Genomic DNA, 22,246 nt, shown 5'->3' with positions numbered 1-22,246 from the left:
ATGAAGGGTGGTTCTAAGAGGTCCCCCCACCAACAACACCCCCATGCATCAGCCCCTCTCGCTTCACCCCCAATCCCCACCCCTGCACATCGTTCAGGCCGTAAGGGCCCCGTGCAGCCATAAAAGCTTGATTAGATTTCAAATCAAATGGGTTGTTGGGTTCAAATATCACTGAGAGTCTTTGCAATCTAAAAATGATTTATCTGTTTTCTAATAGTTATTCCAAATAACTAACTAAACGCTACCCGCTCGCGCACCACTTCTGATATTATCAACCACGGTAACAAGTTTTAGTGTTTGTAGCCTCTGAAACAGACAACTGTGATGATTAGGTGCGCAAAACCAACCTTCTTTGAAATGTATGTCATTGAGTTTAACTGAGTGCTGACTGTTTTCTCCGAGAATGTGGATTCTGTTTGTCTGGCGCTGCATGTCGAAGACGGCGTTGATCACCGTGCAAGAAAATAGAAGCGGTATAAGTGTTTGTTTTTCAATTGCAAAAAAAAACTTGATTTTCCTCATTCTTTTTGTGAGTATTGTAGATTTCCTTGGTTCCTCAGAAACATGATTTGGTCAACGGGTAAAATTTGATCAATGATAAAATTTTGTTGAATCTAGACCCCCACATTTTGTTGAATCTTTACCTTGGTTTCGTGGCATTAATAATCATTTGCTAGTTCGTTTATGGTACAGGATGTGGGCATAGCGCGCCTTTGCACAGGGGAGAGCATGGATTAGTGGAAAGTTTTCGTACGAGGCAAGTAAACAGATGAATTTTAATGCTTTAAAGTAGTACAAAAAACAGAAATTTTCAAAGACTTCCAATTTTGTCAGAAAAATCGAAAAAAAACCCATTTTGAAGTGAGCCAATTCGAGGGTACTTTTTTTAAAAACCAAATTAATAACATGTTCCTTTTTTGCAACGCGTGGAGTGATTGTTTTGCTAGTTTTCATTTTCCTAACTCAAGCGTTGTTTTTGTAGTGAGTGATCTTGTTTGAGGAGGGTTTTTCTGAAGTCTTTCACACCATGACACTCGCCATCAGCGAAGCCATGTGTTATTCTATGGGGGCATTGATGTTGAGTCCACTCTCCTCTGTTGGCAGGGAAGGGAGTATAACTCGAGTGCGATGTCAGTGGCGGGCGAGCCAATCAACAAAAGCAACTGAAAGTTTCTAATCTTCATTTTTATTTCCGTGAAAACAATTCAAGCATTTACATTTAGCCGAGCAGAAAATGCAAATTGTTGTTGTAGACGAGTCCGGAGACTTCAAAACGATTGCAATTTTTCTGACTAGGAAGCACTCTGTTGTATTTTTACTGCCACTGTTTAAAGAATCAAGACTAGCTACCCTGAGAATTCAAACAGCGATGATTTTTACGTGTTCCCGCACAATCAATTGGCATTTTGCTGCTACCTATCGGCGTTCGAGAACTTATCACGTTTGAGAACATCAGAAAAAATGTTTAGTTTCTCCAACCGTTCTACTACATTGCTGTCTATTGCGCAATAGCTTTGCGGTACGTTTGAATTGCAATTGAGGTCAATCAATAGGAGTTCGGTCAAAACGTACTTTGGCAGTGAAATAGAACCTGTTGCTGCTTCCTGAGATTGGTCCAGAAAAGACATAAGACTGCGATAGACTTTAATTCCACAAAGATTGATGCGGATTAAATTCTTTGTGTTTTCAGTTGCTGATCGAGGCGATGGAGGACATTTTTGGCATCTGTTAGAAGTACTTTTTTTTATCGCCCATTGGTTTCCATTTTAATTTGGCTCGAGAAAGGTCTATTGACGCCGAGAAAAAAAATTTCAATGCTCTGTGTGACACTTCCCAATTATACAGCGTAAGACGTCTGTACAACCAGTGGGCTATCGCCAGGGTTTATTTTGAGAGGACAATCGTTGCATGCTGTCAGAAATCTCTGAGGAATTTTGCTGTCGGCTACCCTGGCTGCTTTTTTGCATCAGGTGTTTGCAACATTGGCTAGGTTCTCTCTGAAGTAAATCGAATTTGTAGTTCAATTGTTGGCGTCTAGATATTACGGACCACGGCTTTCCATTGCAGCATTTTAAGCTCGGGTAACATTTATGTTTACAAATATAGGGAGATGATATGGAACAGAATTGAATGCTTGCAAATACGTTTGAATGGCTTGATATGTTTGCTGTTTTTTCCCTGGAGTACAGTTTTCCGATTGCCTTTGAATCTATTAACATTAATCATCAAGCTGGTTGAACGCTATGCTATTGAATCGATATCAGTTTGACCTAACGAAGAGCGAGTTTCGTGATGGCATAGCCCTTCGCTGTGGTTGAGTCCCAGTAAACATGCCTTCATTATGCGCATGTAATGAAAGTTTCGCTGCGACTTATGCCCTCCACTGTCCGGAAGAAGGATACACCCACATAGACTTAATGAACTTCGCGCGATTCCTTGGCAAATTTGTTAAGCGATGTCTGTCGAGATCGGACCTCATCTTCAGCCGTTGCAAGGGCAAATATTTGCTCAAATCAACGACAACTGATGATGCAAGAGTAGATATCAAGTCCAACTGGCTTTGGGAATCCAGGCTCAACAAACCATACTTTGGTGTAAAAATTTTCAACCCGTTAGCAAAAAGTTGCCTTGAAAGCAGTAGCGAAGCCCAAAATCATCATGAATCTGTTAAAAAGGAAAAATATGAACAGGGTAATTGATGTTGAAAAAGCAACATTTTGTCCACTTGTATTCGCATTCAGTGGTGGAGCTGACCCAGCAAGCTTCAAAAGCGCTGAAACAACTGGCTTCGAAGCTCTCTGTGCGACAAGAGGACATCTATGCTGACATCTTATCATATGTAAGGACAAAAATCAACTTCGCTCTCCTAAGGAGTTCCATCCTCTGCATCTGAGGCTCAAGGACACTTAGGCGGCGCAAAATTGTTGATGCTTCAATGGGAGCTGTTTTTTTGAAGAAGGGAGGCTGTTAGTTCAACTCATATGCTTTCACCATTAATTGTTTGTGCTCCCTCTTTTGTTTTACATTTTTCTCAGCAGATGTTTGTATAATATTTTCAATTTATATTTATATTGGGGAAAAGTTACGACCAAAAATTGAAATGCCTGAGCAATTAATCTATCTATTTGTTTGAAAAATTGTGCAGCGTATTTTCTTTTCACATATTTAAACTGCGTTTCCAGATAAAGATGGAAAATTATTGCTTTGAGCCTAGTATTGGCTGTTAAGTTTATCGCGGCAATTACAAATATGAAACTGCCAGTGACCGATGGGACCTTCCAGGCACAGGTGGATGGAAAAGACGAGAAACTGAAATTAGGTCATCGGCCTTTCTTGGGTAAATTGCTCGGTGTGTGTTCATGTGTGTTGTTTGTCATAGTGAATATCATGTTCAAGGTTTGTAAGTTATTTTTATCACTGTATTTGGAAAATGAAATTTACATGAGAAATTAGCTCAAGCAGAAAGTAATTTTGGTTCTCCCCCACCAGTCTCTATCGATATTTTGGCAGACGGTCACATATTTGTTAAATAAATGCAACATATATAAATGAAACTCAATGTGGAGAAAGCTGTGTTAGGGCTATTTTGTCCCTGATCTAAATTAAAGTTTTAAAATCGAAAATGATGAAAACATAACCTGGTTAACAAAATTAAAACTCTTCAATCTCGAATAATAATCATACAGCAATTGAAAATTACCGTATCCGACTTCTTTGTTAAAAAGCTAGTTATCAAATTTAATTTCTAGAAACACAGTATATAACCACGTTTTCTGCTGAAAAATGATTGCAAAACTTAACGCATATGGTCATCAAGTGTGCTACCTGTCCAAGTGCATTCTCAGACAAATAGAAAGAGTATAACAAAAAAGGAAGTAAATTGATTTTATCGAAGGAACGTAGCTACAACGACAATCACTCAAACTGAACCTACTTCCATTTTCATTATACATCGAATTTCACGATCGTCTACGCATTCTAACTATTGAGCAAATTCAGCTGACGTGTATGATTACGTTGACAACGCCGATGTTGATAATAATGCTCTGATAACAAGATGTAATTCGAAGAACGAGGCTACAAAATGGGGTAAAAAGTTTTGATAAACACCTGTACTACTGACTTAACAAAAATCGAGTTTACTACGTTGCAGTATAAACAATTCGTTCATACAATTTTTACTGGGCTTATTTTGCTATCAACAACTTGTCCGAAAATGGTCTCTGTTCTTAGCAACTACTATGCTACTGTTATAGGTGCTGCTCAAAGGGAAAACTGAACTCATTGAGACTTTAATTAAAGACTGGGACAAAGAATCCCTGGGGCATTAAATCCCTTAAAGCTTTTCTCTACTAAATTTTAGCTGATGGTTTTTTTTGACAACACTGGTGCAGCCAAAACTGCCTCCAAGCGTCGACAAACAGAAGATTTCAAGGTTGCAAAGATGCTGAACAAAAAATTGTTGTATGAAACTGACAAGAATAAAAATCTCCTCAATAATCTATGTGATCCCTACAAGATTGATGCAGCTACCGTTATTTCAGCAACAAAGATCACATATCTTTTTAAAATGGGGCCCTCCTTAGACTAAATTGAAATGTAACATCAAGAAACTGAAGCACAAAATTTGAAGGGAATCAGCATTTTTCACGTTTGTATCTTACTGAATAAAAGTTTTTATCAGTTTCATCTGCTCTTTAAAAGTGATAAACGCAAAAGACCATCAGTGATATGCCTAATAGAAATTTTGTTTGATAACATTTATACGAATATGTTCCAAGTTGATTAATATGCTCCGCCATTGTCCACTACAGAAAATAATCGTAATGGTGGTGTTGCTATTTACATACAGCAACAAATCTATATTTGAAGCTGATTCTCTGCACAACTGCAAGAAACATAATTTTTGATGTTGCTGACCTGTAAAATCTACCATCTCAAAACAAAGATACTTCAAGGATATTGAGCTTCCTCACTGAAGTCAGCATACTCCAGCGTCCATGTTTTCTTCAAGATAATCTAAATTTAGATTTTAAGAAAGCGTTTTCTGCTGTATTCGAATTTTGGAGCATTCAGGATAAACATGGTTTTAAGCAGGAAATTTCAAAAATGACTCGTATCACCACTAATTCAGCCACTCTGATTGACTGACCATTTTCTGCATAATTGTAGCTAGGAAACGATTAGTGGTGTTCCAAGACTTATCAGATCACTTAGCAACTTTCAATGTTAACAACTTTTCCGATGTTATTATTAGTGAAAAAGTTAAAGATGTTGCGTTCTCTCTCAGGATGTCTTTTTCAGACAACCGTCGAGATAGTCTTCAGCTGCTTGACTGCAAGCAGAGTTTCCAAGACCAATTGAAGTTCTTATCTTGGTGCACCAATGAAACTTTCGACAAACAGCTTCAACAAACAGAAGATTTCAAGGGTGCAAAGATGCTGAACAAAAAAATGTTGTATAAAACTGGCAACGATAAATATGTCTTCAACAACCTTTATGGTCCCTACAAGTATGATGCAGCAACCGTTATTTCAGCAAAAAAGATCATATATCTAAAAATGGACCCTCTTGAGACTAAATTGAAATGTGACACCAAGAAGCTAGGGCATAAACTTGAAGGAATCTGAGCATTTTCCATGTTTGCATCTCACTGAATACAATTTTTGTTCAATTTCATCTACTCTTTAAAACTGATAAATGTAAAAGACCATCAGTGATGTGCTAACAGAAATTTGGTTTGATAACATTTTTACAAATATGTTCCAAGTTGACTATTGTGCTCGGCCATTGGCCACTAGAGGCGATAATCGTAATAGTGGTGTTGCTGTTTACATACACGATTCTTTTTTTTCTGATAACGTTTTGTCGCAACATATCTGTATTTGTAGCTAGTTCTCTGCACTAATGAAAAAATTTTATCTTGCTGACCTACTTCTAGAAACAAAGGTCTTCCAAGAGTATTGAGTTTCCTCACTGAAGTTAGCATACTCCAGTATGCATATTTTTTCAACGTAATCCAAGTATGGATTTGATTGAAGCGTTATCTACTGTGTTTGAATATTGGGGCATTCTGGATAAGCATGGCTTTAAGAAGGAATTTTCCAAAGTGACTCCTATCACCACTAACTCAGCCACTCTGATTGAGTGACCATGTTCTGCGTAATTGTAGCTGGGAAACGATAAGTGGTGTTTCCTTTAGCAACTTTCAATATTAGCAACTTTCTTGATGTTATCAGTGAAGAAAGTGTTTAAGATGTTCTCTCTCACTATGTGTTTCTTAGACAACCGTCGAAATAGTCTTCAGCTGCTTGACTTCAAGCAGAGTTTCCAAGACCAATTAAAGTTCCTAAGTTGTTGCACCAGTGAAACTTGCGACAAACAGCTTCAACAAACAAAAGATTTCAAGGTTGAAAAGATGCCGAACAAAAATTGTTGTACAAAGATTACAACAATAAATATGTCTTCAACAATCTTTATGATCCCTACAAGTATGGTTCAGCAACAGTTATTTCAGCAGAAAAGATCATATCTTAAATTGGGGACCTCTTAAGACTAAATTGAAATGTAACACCAAGAAGCTAGGGCTTAAACTTGAAGGAATCTGAGCATTTTCCACGTTTGCGTCTCACTGAATTCAATTTTTGATCAGTTTCATCTACTCTTTAAAACTGATAAATGTAAAAGACCAGCAGTGATGTGCTAACAGAAATTTTCTTGATAACACTTTTACAAATATGTTCCAAGTGTACTATTGTGCTCGGCCATTGGCCACTAGAGGCAATAATCGTAATAGTGGTGTTGCTGTTTACATAAAAGATTCTTTTTTTCTGATAACGTTTTTGTCGCAACAAATCTGTATTTGTAGCTAGTTCTCTCCACTACTGAAATGTTATCTTGCTGACCTACTTCTAGAAACAAAGGTCTTCCAAGTATATTGAGTTTCCTCACCGAAGTTAGCATACTCCAGTATGCATAATTTTTCGAGGTAATCTAAGTATGGATTTGATTGAAGCGTTATCTACTGTGTTTGAATATTGGGGCATTCTGGATAAGCATGGCTTTAAGAAGGAATTTCCCAAAGTGACTCCTATCACCACTAACTGAGCCACTCTGATTGAGTGACCATGTTCTGCGTAATTGTAGCTGGGAAACGATAAGTGGTGTTTCCTTTAGCAACTTTCAATATTAGCAACTTTCTTGATGTTATCAGTGAAGAAAGTGTTTAAGATGTTCTCTCTCACTATGTGTTTCTTAGACAACCGTCGAAATAGTCTTCAGCTGCTTGACTCCAAGCAGAGTTTCCAAGACCAATTAAAGTTCCTAAGTTGTTGCACCAGTGAAACTTGCGACAAACAGCTTCAACAAACAAAAGATTTCAAGGTTGAAAAGATGCCGAACAAAAATTGTTGTACAAAGATCACAACAATAAATATGTTTTCAACAATCTTTATGATCCCTACAAGTATGGTTCAGCAACTGTTATTTCAGCAGAAAAGATCATATCTTAAATTGGGGCCCTCTTAAGACTAAATTGAAATGTAACACCAAGATGCTAAGGCGTAAACTTGAAGGAATCTGAGCATTTTCCACGTTTGCATCTCACTGAATCCAATTTCTGATCAGTTTCATCTACTCTTTAGAAATGATAATTGTAAAAGACCAACAGTGGCGTGCCTTAGAGAAATTTGGCTTGATAACACTTTTAAAAATATGTTCCCCGTTGACTGTTATGCTCCGCCATTGGCCACCAGAGGCAATAATCGTAATAGTGGTGTTGCTGTTTACATAAAAGATTTTTTTTTCTGATAACGTTTTTGTCGCAACAAATCTGTATTTGTAGCTAGTTCTCTCCACTACTGAAATGTTATCTTGCTGACCTACTTCTAGAAACAAAGGTCTTCCAAGTATATTGAGTTTCCTCACTGAAGTTAGCATACTCCAGTATGCATAATTTTTCGAGGTAATCTAAGTATGGATTTGATTGAAGCGTTATCTACTGTGTTTGAATATTGGGGCATTCTGGATAAGCATGGCTTTAAGAAGGAATTTTCCAAAGTGACTCCTATCACCACTAACTGAGCCACTCTGATTGAGTGACCATGTTCTGCGTAATTGTAGCTGGGAAACGATAAGTGGTGTTTCCTTTAGCAACTTTCAATATTAGCAACTTTCTTGATGTTATCAGTGAAGAAAGTGTTTAAGATGTTCTCTCTCACTATGTGTTTCTTAGACAACCGTCGAAATAGTCTTCAGCTGCTTGACTCCAAGCAGAGTTTCCAAGACCAATTAAAGTTCCTAAGTTGTTGCACCAGTGAAACTTGCGACAAACAGCTTCAACAAACAAAAGATTTCAAGGTTGAAAAGATGCCGAACAAAAATTGTTGTACAAAGATCACAACAATAAATATGTCTTCAACAATCTTTATGATCCCTACAAGTATGGTTCAGCAACTGTTATTTCAGCAGAAAAGATCATATCTTAAATTGGGGCCCTCTTAAGACTAAATTGAAATGTAACACCAAGATGCTAAGGCGTAAACTTGAAGGAATCTGAGCATTTTCCACGTTTGCATCTCACTGAATCCAATTTCTGATCAGTTTCATCTACTCTTTAGAAATGATAATTGTAAAAGACCAACAGTGGCGTGCCTTAGAGAAATTTGGCTTGATAACACTTTTAAAAATATGTTCCCCGTTGACTGTTATGCTCCGCCATTGGCCACCAGAGGCAATAATCGTAATAGCGGTGTTGCTGTTTACATAAAAGATTCTTTTTTTTTCTGATAACGTTTTTGTCGCAACAAATCTGTATTTGTAGCTAGTTCTCTCCACTACTGAAATGTTATCTTGCTGACCTACTTCTAGAAACAAAGGTCTTCCAAGTATATTGAGTTTCCTCACTGAAGTTAGTATACTCCAGTATGCATATTTTTTCAAGGTAATCTAAGTATGGATTTGATTGAAGCGTTATCTACTGTGTTTGAATATTGGGGCATTCTGGATAAGCATGGCTTAAAGAAGGATTTTTCCAAAGTGACTCCTATCACCACTCTGATTGAGTGACCATGTTCTGCGTAATTGTAGCTGGGAAACGATAAGTGGTTTTTCCTTTAGCAACTTTCAATATTAGCAACTTTCTTGATGTTATCAGTGAAAAAAGTATTTAAGATGTTCTCTCTCACTATGTGTTTCTTAGACAACCGTCGAAATAGTCTTCAGCTGCTTGACTCCAAGCAGAGTTTGCAAGACCAATTAAAGTTCCTAAGTTGTTGCACCAATGGAACTTGCGACAAACAGCTTCAACAAACAGAAGATTTCAAGGTTGAAAAGATGCTGAACAAAAAAATTGTTTATAAAGATCAAAACAATAAATATGTCTTCAACAATTTTTATGATCCCTACAAGTATGGTGCAGCAACTGTTATTTCAGCAGAAAAGATCATATCTTAAATTGGGGCACTCTTAAGACTAAATTGAAATGTAACACCAAGAAGCTAGGGCATAAACTTGAAGGAATCTGAGCATTTTCCATGTTTGCATCTCACTGAATACAATTTCTGATCAGTTTCATCTACTCTTTAAAACTGATAAATGTAAAAGACCATCAGTGATGTGCTAACAGAAATTTGGTTTGATAACACTTACAAATATGTTCCAAGTTGACTGTTATGCTCCGCCATTGGCCACTAGAGGCAATAATCTTAATAGTGGTGTTGCTGTTTACATAAAAGATTCTTTTTTTCTGATAACGTTTTGTCGCAACAAATCTGTATTTGTAGCTAGTTCTCTCCACTACTGAAAAAAATCTTGCTGACCTACTTCTAAAAACAAAGGTATTCCAAGAATTTTGAGTTCCGCACTGAAGTTAGCATACTCCATTGTGCATATTTTTTAAAGCTAATCTAAATATAGATTTGGTTAAAGAGTCATCTACTGTGTTTGAATGTTGGAGCATTCTGGATAAGCATGGCTTTAAGAAGGAATTTTCCAAAGTGACTCCTATCACCACTAACTGAGCCACTCTGATTGAGTGAACATGTTCTGCATAATTGTAGCTGGGAAACGATAGGTGGTGTTTCACTAAGCAACTTTCAATATTAGCAACTTTCTCGATGTTATCAGTGAACAAAATATTTATGATGTTCTCTCTCAGGATGTGTTTCTTAGACAACCGTCGAAATAGTCTTCAGCTGCTTGACTCCAAGAAGAGTTTCTAAGACCAATTAAAGTTCCTAAGTTGGTGCACCAATAAAAGTTGCGACAAACAGCTTCAACAAACAGAAAATTTCAAGCTTGCAAAGATGCTGAACAAAAAAATTGTTGTATAAAAATCACAGCAATAAATATGTCTTCAACAATCTTTATGCTCCCTACAATTATGATGCAGCAACTGTTATTTCAGCAAAGAAGATCATATCTTAAATTGGGGTCCTCTTAAGACTAAATTAAAATGTAACACCAAGAAGCTATGGCGTAAACTTGAAGAAATTTGAGCATTTTCCACATTTGCATCTCACTGAATCCAATTTCTGATCAGTTTCATCTACTCTTTAAAAATGATAATTGTAAAAGACCATCAGTGACGTGCCTTAGAGAAATTTTGTTTGATAACACTTTTACAAATATGTTCCAAGTTGACTGTTATGCTCCGCCATTGGCCACTAGAGGCAATAATCGTAATAGTGGTGTTGCTGTTTACATCAAAGATTCTTTTTTCTGATAACGTTTTGTCGCAACAAGTCTGTATTTGTAGCTAGTTCTCTGCACTACTGAAAAAAAGTTATCTTGCTGACCTACTTCTAGAAACAAAGGTCTTCCAAGAATATTGAGTTTCCTCACTGAAGTTAGCATACTCCAGTATGCATATATTTTTTTAGGTAATCTGAATATAGATTTGATTATAGCGTTATCTACTGTGTTTGAATGTTGGAGCATTTTGGAGAAGCATGGCTTTAAGCAGAAAAATTCCAAAGTGACTCGTATCAGCACTAACTCAGCCACTCTGATTGACTGACAATATTCTGCATAATTGTAGCTGGGAACGATAAGTGGTGTTCCAAGATTTATCAGGTCACTTAGCAAATTTCAATGTTAGCAACTTTTCCGATGTTATTAGTGAAAAAGTTAAAGATGTTGCGTTCTCTCTCAGGATGTCTTTTTAGACAACCGTCGAAATAGTCTTCAGCTGCTTGACTGCGAGCAGAGTTTTCAAGACCAATTGAAGTTCTTATCTTGTTGCACCAATGAAACTTGCGACAAACAGCTTCAAAAAACAGAAAATTTCAAGGTTGCAAAGATGCTGAACAAAAAAATTGTTGTATAAAAATCACAACAATAAATATGTCTTCAACAATCTTTATGCTCCCTACATTTATGATGCAGCAACTGTTATTTCAGCAAAGAAGATCATATCTTAAATTGGGGTCCTCTTAAGACTAAATTAAAATGTAACACCAAGAAGCTATGGCGTAAACTTGAAGAAATTTGAGCATTTTCCACATTTGCATCTCACTGAATCCAATTTCTGATCAGTTTCATCTACTCTTTAAAAATGATAATTGTAAAAGACCATCAGTGACGTGCCTTAGAGAAATTTTGTTTGATAACACTTTTACAAATATGTTCCAAGTTGACTGTTATGCTCCGCCATTGGCCACTAGAGGCAATAATCGTAATAGTGGTGTTGCTGTTTACATCAAAGATTCTTTTTTCTGATAACGTTTTGTCGCAACAAGTCTGTATTTGTAGCTAGTTCTCTGCACTACTGAAAAAAAGTCATCTTGCTGACCTACTTCTAGAAACAAAGGTCTTCCAAGAATATTGAGTTTCCTCACTGAAGTTAGCATACTCCAGTATGCATATATTTTTTTAGGTAATCTGAATATAGATTTGATAAAAGCGTTATCTACTGTGTTTGAATGTTGGAGCATTTTGGAGAAGCATGGCTTTAAGCAGAAAAATTCCAAAGTGACTCGTATCAGCACTAACTCAGCCACTCTGATTGACTGACAATATTCTGCATAATTGTAGCTGGGAAACGATAAGTGGTGTTCCAAGATTTATCAGGTCACTTAGCAAATTTCAATGTTAGCAACTTTTCCGATGTTATTAGTGAAAAAGTTAAAGATGTTGCGTTCTCTCTCAGGATGTCTTTTTAGACAACCGTCGAAATAGTCTTCAGCTGCTTGACTGCGAGCAGAGTTTTCAAGACCAATTGAAGTTCTTATCTTGTTGCACCAATGAAACTTGCGACAAACAGCTTCAAAAAACAGAAAATTTCAAGGTTGCAAAGATGCTGAACAAAAAAATTGTTGTATAAAAATCACAACAATAAATATGTCTTCAACAATCTTTATGCTCCCTACATTTATGATGCAGCAACTGTTGTTTCAGCAAAAAAGATCATACATCTTAAATTGGGGCCCTCTTAAGACTAAATTGAAATGTAACACCAAGAAGCTAAGGCGTAAACTTGAAGGAATCTGAGCATTTTCCACGTTTGCAACTCACTGAATCCAATTTTTGATCAGTTTCATCTACTCTTTAAAAATGATAATTGTAAAAGACCATCAGTGACGTGTCTTAGAGAAATTTGGTTTGATAACACTTTTATAAATATGTTCCAAGTTGAATGTTATGCTCCGCCATTAGCCACTAGAGATAATAATCGTAATATTGGTGTTGCTTTTTACATAAGATTCTTTTTTTCTGATAACGTTTTGTCGCAACAAGTCTGTATTTGAAGCTAGTTCTCTGCAATACTGAAAAAAAGTTATCTTGCTGACCTACTTCTAGAAACAAAGGTCTTCCAAGAATATTGAGTTTCCCCACTGAAGTTAGCATACTCCAGTATGCATATTTCTTTAGGTAATCTAAATATAGATTTGATTAAAGCGTTATCTACTGTGTTTGAATGTTGGAGCATTTTGGAGAAGCACGGCTTTAAGCAGGAAATTTCCAAAGTGACTCGTATCAGCACTAACTCAGCCACTCTGATTGACTGACAATATTCTGCATAATTGTAGCTGGGAAACGATAAGTGGTGTTCCAAGATTTATCAGGTCACTTAGCAACTTTCAATGTTAGCAACTTTTCCGATGTTATTAGTGAAAAAGTTGAAGATGTTGCGTTCTCTCTCTGTCTTTTTTAGACAACCGTCGAAAAATTCTTCAGCTGCTTGAGTGCCAGCAGAGTTTCCAAGACCAATTGAAGTTCTTATCTTGTTGCACCAATGAAACTTGCGACAAACAGCTTCAACAAACAGAAGATTTCAAGGTTGCAAAGATGCTGAACAAAAAAATTGTTGTATAAAACTGACAACGATAAATATGTCTTCAACAATCTTTATGATCCCTACAAAAATGATGCAGCAACCATTATTTCAGCAAAAAAAATATATCTAAAAATGGAGCCCTCTTAAGACTAAATTGAAATGTAACACCAAGAAGCTAGGGCTTAAACTTGAAGGAATCTGAGCATTTTCCACGTTTGCGTCTCACTGAATTCAATTTTTGATCAGTTTCATCTACTCTTTAAAACTGATAAATGTAAAAGACCAGCAGTGATGTGCTAACAGAAATTTTCTTGATAACACTTTTACAAATATGTTCCAAGTGTACTATTGTGCTCGGCCATTGGCCAATAGAGGCAATAATCGTAATAGTGGTGTTGCTGTTTACATACACGATTCTTTTTATCTGATAACGTTTTGTCACAACAAATCTGTATTTGTAGCTAGTTCTCTGCACTACTGAAAAAAAAATTATCTTGCTGACCTACTTCTAGAAACAAAGGTCTTCCAAGGATATTGAGTTTCCCCACTGATGTTAGCATACTCCAGTATGCATATTTTTTTAGGTAATCTAAATATAGATTTGATTAAAGCGTTATCTACTGTGTTTGAATATTGGAGCGTTTTCGAGAAGCATGGCTTTAAGCAGGAAATTTCCAAAGTGACTCTTATCAGCACTAACTCAGCCACTCTGATTGACTGACAATATTCTGCATAATTGTAGCTGGGAAACGATAAGTGGTGTTCCAAGATTTACCAGGTCACTTAGCAACTTTCAATGTTAGCAACTTTTTCGATGTTATTAGTGAAAAAGTTGAAGATGTTGCGTTCTCTCTGTCTTTTTTAGACAACCGACGAAATATTCTTCAGCTGCTTGAGTGCCAGCAGAGTTTCCAAGACCAATTGAAGTTCTTATCTTGTTGCACCAATGAAACTTGCGACAAACAGCTTCAACAAACAGAAGATTTCAAGGTTGCAAAGATGCTGAACAAAAAAAATTGTTGTATAAAACTGACAACGATAAATATGTCTTCAACAATCTTTATGATCCCTACAAAAATGATGCAGCAACCATTATTTCAGCAAAAAATATATATCTAAAAATGGGGCCCTCTTAAGACTAAATTGAAATGTAACACCAAGAAGCTAGGGCTTAAACTTGAAGGAATCTTAGCATTTTCCACGTTTGCATCTCACTGAATTCAGTTTTTGATCAGTTTCATCTACTCTTTAAAACTGATAAATGTAAAAGACCATCAGTGATGTGCTAACAGAAATTTGCTTGATAACACTTTTACAAATTTGTTCCAAGTTGACTATTGTGCTCGGCCATTGGCCACTAGAGGCAATAATCGTAATAGTGGTGTTGCTGTTTACATACACGATTCTTTTTATCTGATAACGTTTTGTCGCAACAAATCTGTATTTGTAGCTAGTTCTCTGCACTACTGAAAAAAAAATTATCTTGCTGACCTACTTCTAGAAACAAAGGTCTTCCAAGGATATTGAGTTTCCCCACTGATGTTAGCATACTCCAGTATGCATATTTTTTTAGGTAATCTAAATATAGATTTGATTAAAGCGTTATCTACTGTGTTTGAATATTGGAGCGTTTTCGAGAAGCATGGCTTTAAGCAGGAAATTTCCAAAGTGACTCTTATCAGCACTAACTCAGCCACTCTGATTGACTGACAATATTCTGCATAATTGTAGCTGGGAAACGATAAGTGGTGTTCCAAGATTTACCAGGTCACTTAGCAACTTTCAATGTTAGCAACTTTTTCGATGTTATTAGTGAAAAAGTTGAAGATGTTGCGTTCTCTCTGTCTTTTTTAGACAACCGACGAAATATTCTTCAGCTGCTTGAGTGCCAGCAGAGTTTCCAAGACCAATTGAAGTTCTTATCTTGTTGCACCAATGAAACTTGCGACAAACAGCTTCAACAAACAGAAGATTTCAAGGTTGCAAAGATGCTGAACAAAAAAAATTGTTGTATAAAACTGACAACGATAAATATGTCTTCAACAATCTTTATGATCCCTACAAAAATGATGCAGCAACCATTATTTCAGCAAAAAATATATATCTAAAAATGGGGCCCTCTTAAGACTAAATTGAAATGTAACACCAAGAAGCTAGGGCTTAAACTTGAAGGAATCTTAGCATTTTCCACGTTTGCATCTCACTGAATTCAGTTTTTGATCAGTTTCATCTACTCTTTAAAACTGATAAATGTAAAAGACCATCAGTGATGTGCTAACAGAAATTTGCTTGATAACACTTTTACAAATTTGTTCCAAGTTGACTATTGTGCTCGGCCATTGGCCACTAGAGGCAATAATCGTAATAGTGGTGTTGCTGTTTACATACACGATTCTTTTTATCTGATAACGTTTTGTCGCAACAAATCTGTATTTGTAGCTAGTTCTCTGCACTACTGAAAAAAAAATTATCTTGCTGACCTACTTCTAGAAACAAAGGTCTTCCAAGGATATTGAGTTTCCCCACTGATGTTAGCATACTCCAGTATGCATATTTTTTTTAGGTAATCTAAATATAGATTTGATTAAAGCGTTATCTACTGTGTTTGAATATTGGAGCATTCTGGATAAGCATGGCTTTAAGCAGGAAATTTCCAAAGTGAATCGTATCACCACTAACTCAGCCACTCTGATTGACTGACAATGTTCTGCATAATTGTAGCAGGGAAACGATAAGTGGTGTTCCAAGATTTATCAGATCACTTAGCAACTTTGAATGTAAGCAACTTTCAATGTTAGCAACTTTCCCGATGTTATCAGTGAAAAAGTTCTTTAAGATGTTGTGTTCTCTCTCAGGATGTCTTTCTCAGACAACCGTCAAAATAGGCTTCGGCTGCTTTTTTGCGAGCAGAGTTTCGAAGAGTAATTAAAGTTCTTAACTTGTTTCACCAATGAAACTTTCAAATCGTGTGGCAACTAAGGAAGTTGGAAAAGAAAACCCAAGTTCAAGTTATCTAAAGTTTTGAAAAATTATCTCACAAAAAGAACAAACTGTTCAGAGCTTTCGGCAGAACTGGAAAATTTTTGACGAAGAACATAGCAAAAGATGGCATCGCAAAGTATCTATTGTTGAGCAAGTAAAAGCTCTACTACACTGCTCGCTTGGAAGAACACTTAGCAAACCCCAGTTTTCACGAGAGCTACCTGCTGTATCAGACAGGAAACGAACAAAGTCAGATTAAATATAGAGTGATTTTCGGTCGATTTCATTATTGCCTGTCTTAGGTAAATGGATTGAGGGGCAGTGCGCGAAAGAGTACAGACTTTTTTCTCGACATTGTGTTTTCTATAATTGACAATTTGGCTCTCAAAAGAATTACTCAATAGCAGATGCCTTAAAAATTAGTGAGCAAATATGACTGAATAAATCTTGAGTATACTGGTGTCCTTTAAGATATAAAAAATGGCCTTTGATTCAGTAGATCATCGACACCTATTTAAACTGGAGAGATTGGGTATTCAAGGTGCTGCACTGAAATGGATCAATTCGTATCTTTAGAGACATAAATGGTTGAATCCAAGCCTTTCAATCCTGGTCTATGTGCACTAGATTGCGGTGTTTCACGGGTTTCTGTTCTGAGACCTCATCTTCTCTTATTTTATGCAAGTGAATTCTAAAAAATTTTAACAAAATTTTATCGCTATCTTTTTGCCTCTGACGCAAACTCTTTATTGTAGAGGAAGAGACAAGAAATCTTGTTTGAAAAATGCCTTGCGAAACGTTCCCACCTGGTTAAAGAATAATGGTCCGTCCTTTAATGTCTCCAAAACTCGAGTCCTTTACTTTCGGAAGCTCATCAGAAATGAAAGTCTAACATTAATAGGAGAGTTAGTATATTTCCACAAAACAGCTACATACTTAGGTATCGAAGTTGATACTCATCTTTCATTGGACTCAATTTTTCAATTGGTAGTTTAAAAGTTTGCAAAACACATCACTGTGGTATTACATTTGAGGTATTTTGTCACCAGATTTTTAAACCCAGGTATTTTGTTGCCTATATGAAACCCGTCATTGGATATGGGTTACTAGTTTATTTCTGCACGTCGAGAAACAAAGTACTTCCATTTCTTATACCACAAAAAAGTTTCTGCGATTGATATACTTTCAAAATATGTGCTACCCATTTTACCAGCGCGTTAGAATTAGTGGGATGCAAAATGTTTTCGATTTATACGTAGCCCATCTAACAAAATTAGCGATTTTTTCTGCGAAAAGCAGTCAACTGTTTTTCTGGATTCAGTACTTCCAATTAAGGAATAGGCATGCTGTTACAAGAGCTCAAACGTACTAACCCCAAATGTTTTCTGTACCAGCACCTCAAACTACCATTATAAAGCACTCAGCTACAGAGGTGCTAAATCTCCGAATGAATTGCTCTCGGAAGGAATAACCTTGTATAATATGACACTCAACACTGGAAGCGAGAGGAAACAAATTTCGCAAAACATCCTAAGTTTTGTGAAATGTCATATCTTCGCTGACCTTATCTTTGGAACATAACTTTTGAAATTGGCTTCGAGGCTGTGACCATTATATAGAGCCTTCAGCAATAAAAGGTATTTGTTACCCGTTAGGAGGGTCAACTTTGGATATTTTATGTTATCATATTGCAATCCATGAATCCTCTCTCGAATTGTTTCGGTAAATTATTTCAAAGATTTAAATTTATTCTCAAAAACGATTGATTGTTCAGTTTACGAACGCAAAACCCTTGCGCTTGCAAGATATTAGGCGAGTGCGGCAACTTCAATGAGATAGATTTTCTTGTTGACTCAAAAGTTTTTTTAGATACGGGAATTGTGACGGCTCTGTACACGTCCCTCTTGCCTGTTGGTTTAGTTGGTCTGAGAAATCGTTGGCGCGGAAAGGCACGCATAAACTTGAAACATTCAAATGACTTCTGCTTACTTTAATGGGATAGGTTTATATTAAAAAGTGAAACATTAGACATTCAAGACAGCTTTGCAGTACATAGTCTAAAATCGATTGCAGACGTCACAATGATAATGATTTATGCAGAAACTGGATTTTTCAGAAAATATGTAGGTCTTATGCTTTCATTCTTATTATGAGACTACAAGTCTATATGAAGCTATCGCAGCTATTTTCTGGCAATCTACCAGCTAACTTTTGAGAGGCAAATAGTTCAAATTTTGAAAATCGAGCACTTTTTAATAGCCGCACAGCGATAGCTGGGGCTATTGTTGGCCTTCTCTTGGTTTTTACAATTCAAAGAATTTGAATTGTATTGGGGCGCTGTCCTTTTACGACTCGAAGAGGAGTATTGGAGAAGTCCTTCTTTTTTTAATCAATTTTATTGGAGTGATTTTTGAAGCGGGAAATGAAACGCGTGAAAGAATTTGAAGTGATTTTGGGGCTGAACAAAAGTTAAGAGCGGAGCGAAAAGAGAGTAGTTTTGTTCATACCGCTGTTTTTGAGAGAGCGAGAAATTGATGTGTGAAAAAATTTTCTCTAAGCGAGCGAAATTTTTTTGTTCACGTGCGGCTTTTAATAGCAGTTTTTTGCAACTTTTGATGGTTATGAGGTTTGATATGATATTGTATTAGTTTTAGGTTTATTTTGATAGGAATTGAAGGTTTCAAGCAGTTAATTATGAGTTTAATGCTAATTTGGAGGGTTTTGATCAGTTTTGCTGACTTTTAGACGAAATTTAATGATTTTTCGCCTGTTTTTTTGTATTAATGCTTTAAGTGGGATTTGAATGGAAGCCCGTTACTTAAGGAATTTTCAGCTACCAATTGACTAAAGTTTTATTGGTTTAAATCAGTTTTTTCTTCGGAAAATTGACAGAAAAATGGAGAAATTTTAAACAATTTTTCTTATTTTTGCAATTTTTCTTTCTTAGTCTTAGACAAGTTTCCTAGCCTATTATGACTTGCCTATTGTTTGGCGAGCTCTCCATTGCCCTAATTGGAAAAGAATTTCACTCGGTTTTATGTTTCCTTGTACTATTAAAAAAAACTCATTAAGTTTTTCTTGTTTTTTTTTTATTCAATTTGTTTTTGAATGCCGTTTCCATTCTTTCTTAAATTTTTAATGGCGTTTGTGGAGGTTCAGGGTTCACAATAGTTCTTCTAGTTGTGTAATCAAAAGTATGGGCAATTTTCTCCTTCGGGTCGTTTCCAGAATTCTTCCGGCTATGTTTTTTAAGATCTGTTCACACTTTTTCATGATTTTTGAAATCAAATTGGAGTAATGATTTTGGTCACGCCGAAACAGGAAGTGGAGCGAAAAAGAGAGTGGTTTTGCGGCGTGAATTTTTTTTGCTGTAATTTTAAAGTAGAGTGAGAAAACGGTGTTTGAATTCGCTTTCTCGCTAGTGGTTTTTGTTCACATGCGGCAATTTCACTTTGATTTTTACTGTTTTTCGATTTTTTGGATTGCACTTTTTTCTAAATTGTTTTCCCAATCCATTCATAGTCCGTTCTAGGTCTGGTTTTCTGTTTAGTCAATGAAAAATCTTTGAATTGTACGTCAGGACTTGTCCTGCTATGTTTTTTTATTTCGTCGTCGCGATTTTTGTTACGACCATATGACGTCACAACCACTTCAAATCTGCTTTTTGTTCATTCGTTCATGCGATTTCATTGAAGTGCGTGCGTGACGTCATGTTTTGCTCTTAGTGGATCGAATTTTTTTGTTCATTTGCGTGATTAAATTTTTGGTCACGCTTGACTTACCTCACTCATAAAAATGACTTCCTCACTTTGAAATTGACTTTTATTTACTTTAATTCAAAGAGATAAGGTTAAATGGGTGTTGTCACTCTAAATGAAGATTATTAGAGAGCAGCTAATAGAGGGAGCAAGAACTTATACAGATTTTTAATCAAAATATTACCTATCAGCCTTCAATGAAAAGACGAGTTTTTTTGGTCTGTCTTTTTTGCTGTTTTTTTTTTGAGACTGCAGATCTACGAAGCTATTGCGGCTATTTTCTGGCAATCTGCCAGCTATGTTTTTTCAAAGTAGTAAAACGACAAGCCTATGCTTTAGTGATAGTCAGTTTTTGACCATTACTGACTGCCAGCGAGCTCTTTGGAAAAATTGTTCATGCTAGTATGATCATTTAGTGTTGGTTATTTCAGAAATCCGAAGTCAAACCAGCCACAATCATGATGTTCCGTGGTTTATCTCACATTTTTCTATTCAGTGCTGGCCAAATGTACGAAGTTTCCGACTTGCAATTAGTGTACAACACCAACTATAAGCTCATTTTCGCACGCGGCATCGTCAGCGCTCTTGCAATATCGACAGCAATATTCTGTATACAAATCATACCTCTATCTATCTACGGGCTCATTTTTGAGCTTGCACCAGTATTCGCTCTAGTATTAAGCGCTATTGTTCTTCAGGAATGCATGCCACCCCTTGAAATATTTTTGGGTGCGGTTGCTATTCTCGGAGTTGTGTTAGTAGTTCAACCACCTTTCGAATTTCTCGGTTTTACGCAAAATGAAGGCAACCTGACAATCTATCAGTACTGGGTTAGTTTGCTTGCCATAGTAGTTCCGGCTTTAGTAAGTGCAGCTTTGGTGCTGTTGCGGAAAATGGGAACCAAGAATAATCCAGTACCTGTAACTGTTACGGCTTTCGCCGTTGGGTGCAGCGTTTTTGCTGTAGGTCTGATTTTTCACCTGGCGACGGAAGGTTTTACAATTTTGAACTGTGTGAGTACATTACAACTGTTCTACCTCATTTCAATCGGAGTCCTCGCTTTTATCAATCAATTTGTGATGTATTTTGCGAACAAATATGAAAAAGTGCCAATTATATCTCTAATTTTGACAGGAAAAGTGCCAACATTTTTTGTAATTGACTTCATATTATTCCCGAACGACGTGCAATCGTACAACTATATTCATTACATTGGAGGGGTCACAGTGTTCAGTGCCATAGTTGCTTTGCTAATCAGTAATTACTTCAAAATCGGAAAACAACTTCACAATTCTTGCAAGCAGAAGCTATTAGAATCTAAAAATGCTGTGCCAACAGAATCTGTAAACTGCAATTAACAAACTTTGTGAATTGTAAATAATGAAAAGATTAGAAATTGATTTTTGCTTTAGTTCTTTAGTTGTAAATAGTCAATTTACTTGTTACCTAACTTTTTTTGTTTACTTTAAATGTGAGATATTATGAAGAAAGCAATTGTAATACAGATTTATTTGATGAAAAGATATTATGAAGTCTTGAGCAATTGCTCTCGGTCAAATATTGAAGCAATTATTGTAATCATGGGTCTTTTTCGTGCAAAATTTTTGATTGATTGCTTTTAAAGGCAGTTTCATACTCTTTGCTAATGTGATAGCAAATTTGCTAAAGAAAATTGGTCAGAATGTGAGGGTTAAGAAATTTCAGGAGGAAACCATTTGTGGATTTGAATGTATGGGGCTAAAATGATGCCGCATATATTGTTCTGGGATACCTTTAAGAAACGCAAAATTTTTCAAATTAAAAAGTATGGGACTGGAATATGGTTCTCGCATTATTTTAAAAATGGCGTGAGCCTTGATTGATACATGTTTTTTTAAGTCAGAATTAGACAAAAATACTTGATGTGTGTTTCAATCGAAATAGCAGAAAAGTGGTATCTCGTGATCTACCTTAAAATTTTGAAGGAGTGTTTTTTTTTTCATTTCAAGGGTACTTCAAATTTTAGCTTACTTGTATCTTTTAGCATCAATTATGAATATGATATGAAAAGTACGAGTAAGCGAGCAAAATAAATGCCATTTGACAATGTAAATTGACAAGTGAATTGGAAATGTATTTTCTTTTACCTGATTGATACTATCGTACTAAAAATATCGTTTCTGAAAACCCATTTAGGGACCCGTACCGAATTTGCAGAGGCTTTCAGTATATTCAGATGTTTTCCGCAGGC

The 22,246-nt window shown here is 36.2% G+C and overlaps 2 protein-coding genes across 2 annotated transcripts in view; both read left to right on the top strand.

Annotated features, from left to right (window-relative positions):
* The window catches only part of LOC142342913 (uncharacterized), a 486,697-nt gene that overhangs the window by 433,914 nt on the left and 30,537 nt on the right, over positions 1 to 22,246 (top strand). The window lies entirely within an intron of this gene.
* LOC142342313 (uncharacterized) lies at positions 3,160 to 21,471 on the top strand. Its single transcript, XM_075393605.1, has 2 exons — positions 3,160 to 3,396; positions 20,448 to 21,471. Exons 1-2 carry the CDS (start codon positions 3,250 to 3,252, stop codon positions 21,372 to 21,374), a joined length of 1,074 nt encoding a protein of 357 aa, XP_075249720.1. The 5' UTR covers positions 3,160 to 3,249; the 3' UTR covers positions 21,375 to 21,471.

Source organism: Convolutriloba macropyga, chromosome 7, assembly GCF_964194025.1.
Source record: "Convolutriloba macropyga chromosome 7, txConMacr16.3, whole genome shotgun sequence".
NCBI classification, from domain to species: Eukaryota; Metazoa; Xenacoelomorpha; order Acoela; family Convolutidae; genus Convolutriloba; species Convolutriloba macropyga.
Note: the sequence above shows the minus strand (reverse complement) of the source record. Positions and strands in the feature narration are given on the sequence as shown.